Source organism: Condylura cristata, unplaced genomic scaffold, assembly GCF_000260355.1.
Source record: "Condylura cristata isolate star-nosed mole 26May11 unplaced genomic scaffold, ConCri1.0 scaffold00024, whole genome shotgun sequence".
Lineage (NCBI taxonomy): Eukaryota > Metazoa > Chordata > Mammalia > Eulipotyphla > Talpidae > Condylura > Condylura cristata.
Window position 1 is genome coordinate 16,824,503 of NW_004567125.1, and position 4,732 is coordinate 16,829,234.

A 4,732-nucleotide genomic window follows, 5' to 3' on the forward strand; every position below is an offset into this window, starting at 1 on the left:
TGCCGCACCATGGGGGTCACCTCCGGGGCTGGGGATTGAACTCATGCTGAAGTGGCTTTATCTTTTTGGTGCTGTGCTTTAACCTGCTGCATCACCAGGGAGGGCCCAAATTATATATTTTCATATTTAACATATAAATGAAGAGGATGAAGAAAGGAGGTACCAATAACATCACAGATTGTCACGAATGCTCCAGAATCATGGAGCCTGGCTAGCTCACTCTTGTGCTGGGTGCTCTATACTGTCCCTAGAGTCAGATGTCTTACAGAAATGTACACATTGACTTTTTAGCCACTGAATAACGTTTTAAAATAACAATGGAACTGAATAAAAGAAGCCCTTTGTCTTCGGAATCTAGGTACTGGGTGGTTCTCTGGGCCAGGCACTGTGCTGGGCTCTGGCCCGAGCCACTGTAATCTGCACAGTAAAGCCCGTGAGGGGCGACTCTCCCAGCCTCTACGGGAGGGAGTGAAACACCCCTGCGCCCTCCCTCATGTCCTGCAAAACTTCCTCCTTATCTGTTGTGGCAACCTGGCCTGGCCACCATGCCCTACCTTTCTTTCTCTCCTGTGCCCACCTCATGAAGATGCGTAACCCTGTCCACGGATCGTGGCCATCACGGAGAGATGTCCCCTTGCTCTGTGGCAGTCTTTCCCTGATGTTTAGTTATACCTCGTCTGTCATTTATGTTTAGGCTGTATAAGTCAGGAATTACAGCAGAACACTGCAGGACACTGAAACTCAGATGGAGAGGCAGGCAGCTTCTCATCCTGGTTCTGCCACCACCGGGGAGGTAACCACCGCCTGGCTGAGTAACTTCCTTGGGCCTGTTTCCACATCTGAAAAGATGATCTCACTAAATCTCTCTCCAGTGCTGCATTCTTGTGCTAATGTGATTTCTAACTCATGAAACAACCCTCTACTTGGAGGTCTCCCTGGTGGCACAGGGGTTAAGTCTCAGCACTATCATATTATCACTTCTGTGGACTGAGTCTAGTCTCCAGTCAGGGAGGTAACCCACATATGGCGCAGCAGACCTCTCCTATCTCACTCGATGCATATTTCAGTGGACCTGCCTGTTTTGCTCCCCACTCTGTCTCTGGTGGGTCCTTTTACCCCCCCTCCCACCTTTGGCTTACAACCCAGTTCTTGTATGCATAAAAAAAACACTAATTGGGAAGAACTCCCAGGTTTGGACTTCATTCTAGTGGGCTGTTGTCCTTATTTCAAAATTGGAACAGCTGGAAAGGCCAAAAAGAAATAAGAAATTAGAGAGCACATTTCATAAATCCCCAGTGACTTGTTAAATGACCACAAGATGATCACAAAGAAAAGCCACTCTATTTTCTCGTGCACACACACACAGTTTTGTTGAGTAGCTTCATTCAGCTAACTGTCCGAATTAAGTGATCACTTGTGATACTTGTATTAGCGATTCCATCATTTGTCTTTAAAGACTCAAGTTCAACGAGTCTCAGCTCAATCACTGAGCAGCCCATGTAACCTGGGTCCTTGACCTCACTGAGGTCAAGCCCCAACTCTCTTAGTACCTCATTGTCCTTCATTGTAAAATTTAGAATTGCATATCTTTCATCTTTAGTCATATAAGATTTTTAAAATCCTTTATAAAATCTATACCCTTTGTATTATATGTGAATTAAAATTATTCTTCACAGTAGAATTTTCATTGCCCCATTAGAGGACAAATGGCTTGCCCAGGGTCACGCTGAAGCAATGGGTCTTGGGGTTTTTTACCACAATCTATGCAGATCTTGCATGAAATGGAGAAAGCTTTTTAGAAATTTTTTTTCAATTATTTAATTAGAATATTTTCAAACCAATAGAAAACTTGAAAGAACAGTTCAACAGCCTCCCCGTTACTGGGGATGTAGCTTCTCCAGTGATTAGAATTTTGCCACATTTGCTTTACTGTCGTTTCACTCTGTATTTAGGCTTTGCTGAGCCATCAGAAGGTGCAGGGGAGACACACAGATGAGACCGAGTCTCCTTAAAACAGGGATACTTCTCATGACCATGATACCATATTTCATTTTAAAAAATGAGCATTCATCCAATAACATAATTTTGTAAGGATTCTGCATTCAAATTACCTTGTGACCCCAAGCCTGTCCCCTGTAGCTTCTGCCCACCCCCATCCTCTATGCAGGAGCTAATTCAGGGTCATGTACTGCACATGTGATTGCCATGTCTCTGTAGTCTCCTTTAAACTAAAGCAAACCCACCCCCTCTTCTTCCCTTTTATAAATTTATCTTGTTTTTCAATAAACATTGCTGTTAATGTTTTGGAAGTAGAGGCTCTCCCCACTCTGATACAGTCATCCTACAGCAGCCTCTTCCAAAGCACCGACAGGCCTCCTCCTTAGTGCTTTATGCTCCCCCCACTCTGTCCTCACCTATTCTGCTCTCCTCTGGGATGCCTCAGAGCTATTGGCAACTTTTTTTTTTTTTTTGCATAGAAGAACTGGGGTACAGGCCAAAGGCACAGGGGTGGTGAGAGGATTCACCAGAGACAGAGTGGGGAGCAGAACAGGCAGATCTACTGAAATAGAGTGCAGAGGAGAGCAGCAGCCAAGACAGGAGAGGTCTGCTGTGCCATGTGGGTCAGCTCCCTGGCCAGGGATCAAACTCAGGTCAAAGGCACAGGGGTGGTGAGAGGATTCACCAGAGACAGAGTGGGGAGCAGAACAGGCAGATCTACTGAAATAGAGTGCAGAGGAGAGCAACAGCCAAGACAGGAGAGGTCTGCTGTGCCATGTGGGTCAGCTCCCTGGCCAGGGATCAAACTCAGGTCATAGGGGTTAGAGCACTGTGAATTAACCCTCTATGGTTAGCCTCTGTGGGAGGCCCTCTATGGCAAGCTTTCAAGGGTTGGGTATAAAGTTTGCTTCTACTCTTTGTTTGGTGTTTCTATATCCCACACATAAGTGACACCATCCAACTTTTTTTTTCTTGATGTTCTACTAATTATCCTTCAACTGGAGTCGTTTGCTTATTTTCTTGTTGTTAGAAAATGTATTAAAGAGTAATATTTGGGAACACAACTTTCACAAAAAGTGACATAACTAATTTCTGTCAATAATGGTGAGTGTGTACTCCCATACTTTCAAGCAGGGGTCAGAGGAATCAAGAGCATCCCAGTTGGCAAATGCTACCTCCCAGAGCTTCCTGGGGATGCAAGTGGTGGTTCCTGGGTTAGACAGAGAGTAGGAAAACTCCCAAAGCCACGTGTTGCACAAGTGAGCATGGGACGCCGCTTCTTTATTATGTCAGGCAAGGACATCTTTTTAAAAAGCAGCCACCCACAGTGGGTTAAAACACAGCACTGAGAAGCTAAGCCACTGCAGCATGAGTTCGATCCCCACCCCGGAGGTGACCCACACGGTGCGGCAGACCTCTCCTGACCAGCCCGCTGCTCCCCTCAGCAGTGTGCTTAGTCAGTCTGCCTTTTCTGTCTCTGGTGAATCCTCTTACCACCCCTGCATCTCTGGTCTGTATGCATAACTAAATAAATCTTTAAAAAAAAAAAAAGCAGCCACCACCTCTCATCATTTCATGAATCTGTTATTTTATAAACTGGTTGTTTTCACAGCAAAAGGAAAGAGTCACAAACCAGGACAAATGTTCAGAAAAGGAGAGTTTTTCAAAAGGACCGTCTGCGCCTTCGTAGGGGCCAGGTGCAGATGCAGCCCACCTGGCTGTCTGAATTCTCATTGGACTGTGAACTTCTGTCACAAGAACTTAACCAGCAGCCAGACTATCAGGAGCTAAATTACTGGTGAAATCTGCAGGGAGTGGCTTTGCCCTTCTGCTAGATGTTGGCTCTGGGGAAAAGGAGATAGCAGGAGGCCTAGCCTAGTGAGGGGAACAGCTCTGTGATCCATGTCCCCCTGGACATGGACGTGGGGGTGCTGCCCCCATGTTCTCACCTTCCCTGGAGCCTGCTGGCATGTCCTGCGAGGTGCTCCCAGCCTGAGGACACTGGCGCCTTCTCAGCATTTCCACCTCCTGGCTGCTGCTTTCCAGCCTGCTGGCCAGGACCTTGTTCTCAGCCCCCAGCCGCCTGGTCTCTTCCTCCAGAGCTGACTTGTCTCGGAGGAGCAGGCTGTAGGCTGTCTCCAGCTCTCTGGTCTGGGATTCCAGCTGATCTCTTTCTCTGCCCAGAGGTCCCAGCTCCCCTGGCAGACCCTCCTGGGTTGTCAAGGCCTTGGCAGCCTGGTTCAAAGTCAGCTGGTGCAGGAGGCCCTCCAGGGAGCTAAGACGGGCCCGGGTGGTCTCCAGGTCTGCATGCTGGGCTCTGCTGTCCCTCTGCAGGTCCTGGATGGCTGACATGGCCAGGCCCTGGTCAGGACAGCTGGACTCATTGGGACTGACCACAGTAAAGGTATACTGGCATCGGCCACTCTGGTCATTGGCCTTCTGGAGCTGGGCTGTCCTGGCCCCCAACCCCCAGGCCAGACAGGCCAGCAGCAGCAACTGGGTGGCCAGCATCCTGAGCCTGAAGCTGTGGCACGGCGTGCAGAGCCTCAGCACAGGGGTAGGGAGGTGGCCTCTGGGAAGCTTTTCTGTGCCGGGAGGTGCCTGGATGGTGACCCAGCCCCACAGAGGTTTATATACACAGGGAGCCAGTCCTGCACAGAGCAAGAACAAGGGCCCACGTGAGGCTGGGTGGGGCCGTGCACCGGGGGGTGCTTTCTCACTGCCAGCCAGAGTC

General features: G+C 48.8%; 1 protein-coding gene across 1 annotated transcript in view; it reads right to left on the reverse strand.

The window, feature by feature from the left end:
• The window catches only part of MYOC (myocilin, trabecular meshwork inducible glucocorticoid response), an 11,132-nt gene extending 6,623 nt beyond the window's left edge, over positions 1–4,509 (reverse strand). The window contains exon 1 of the mRNA XM_004688479.2: positions 3,948–4,509. Within this exon, the coding sequence (XP_004688536.1) occupies positions 3,948–4,509 (562 nt within the window). The remainder of the gene's footprint in view (positions 1–3,947) is intronic.
• Between the last annotated feature and the right edge of the window lie 223 nt (positions 4,510–4,732).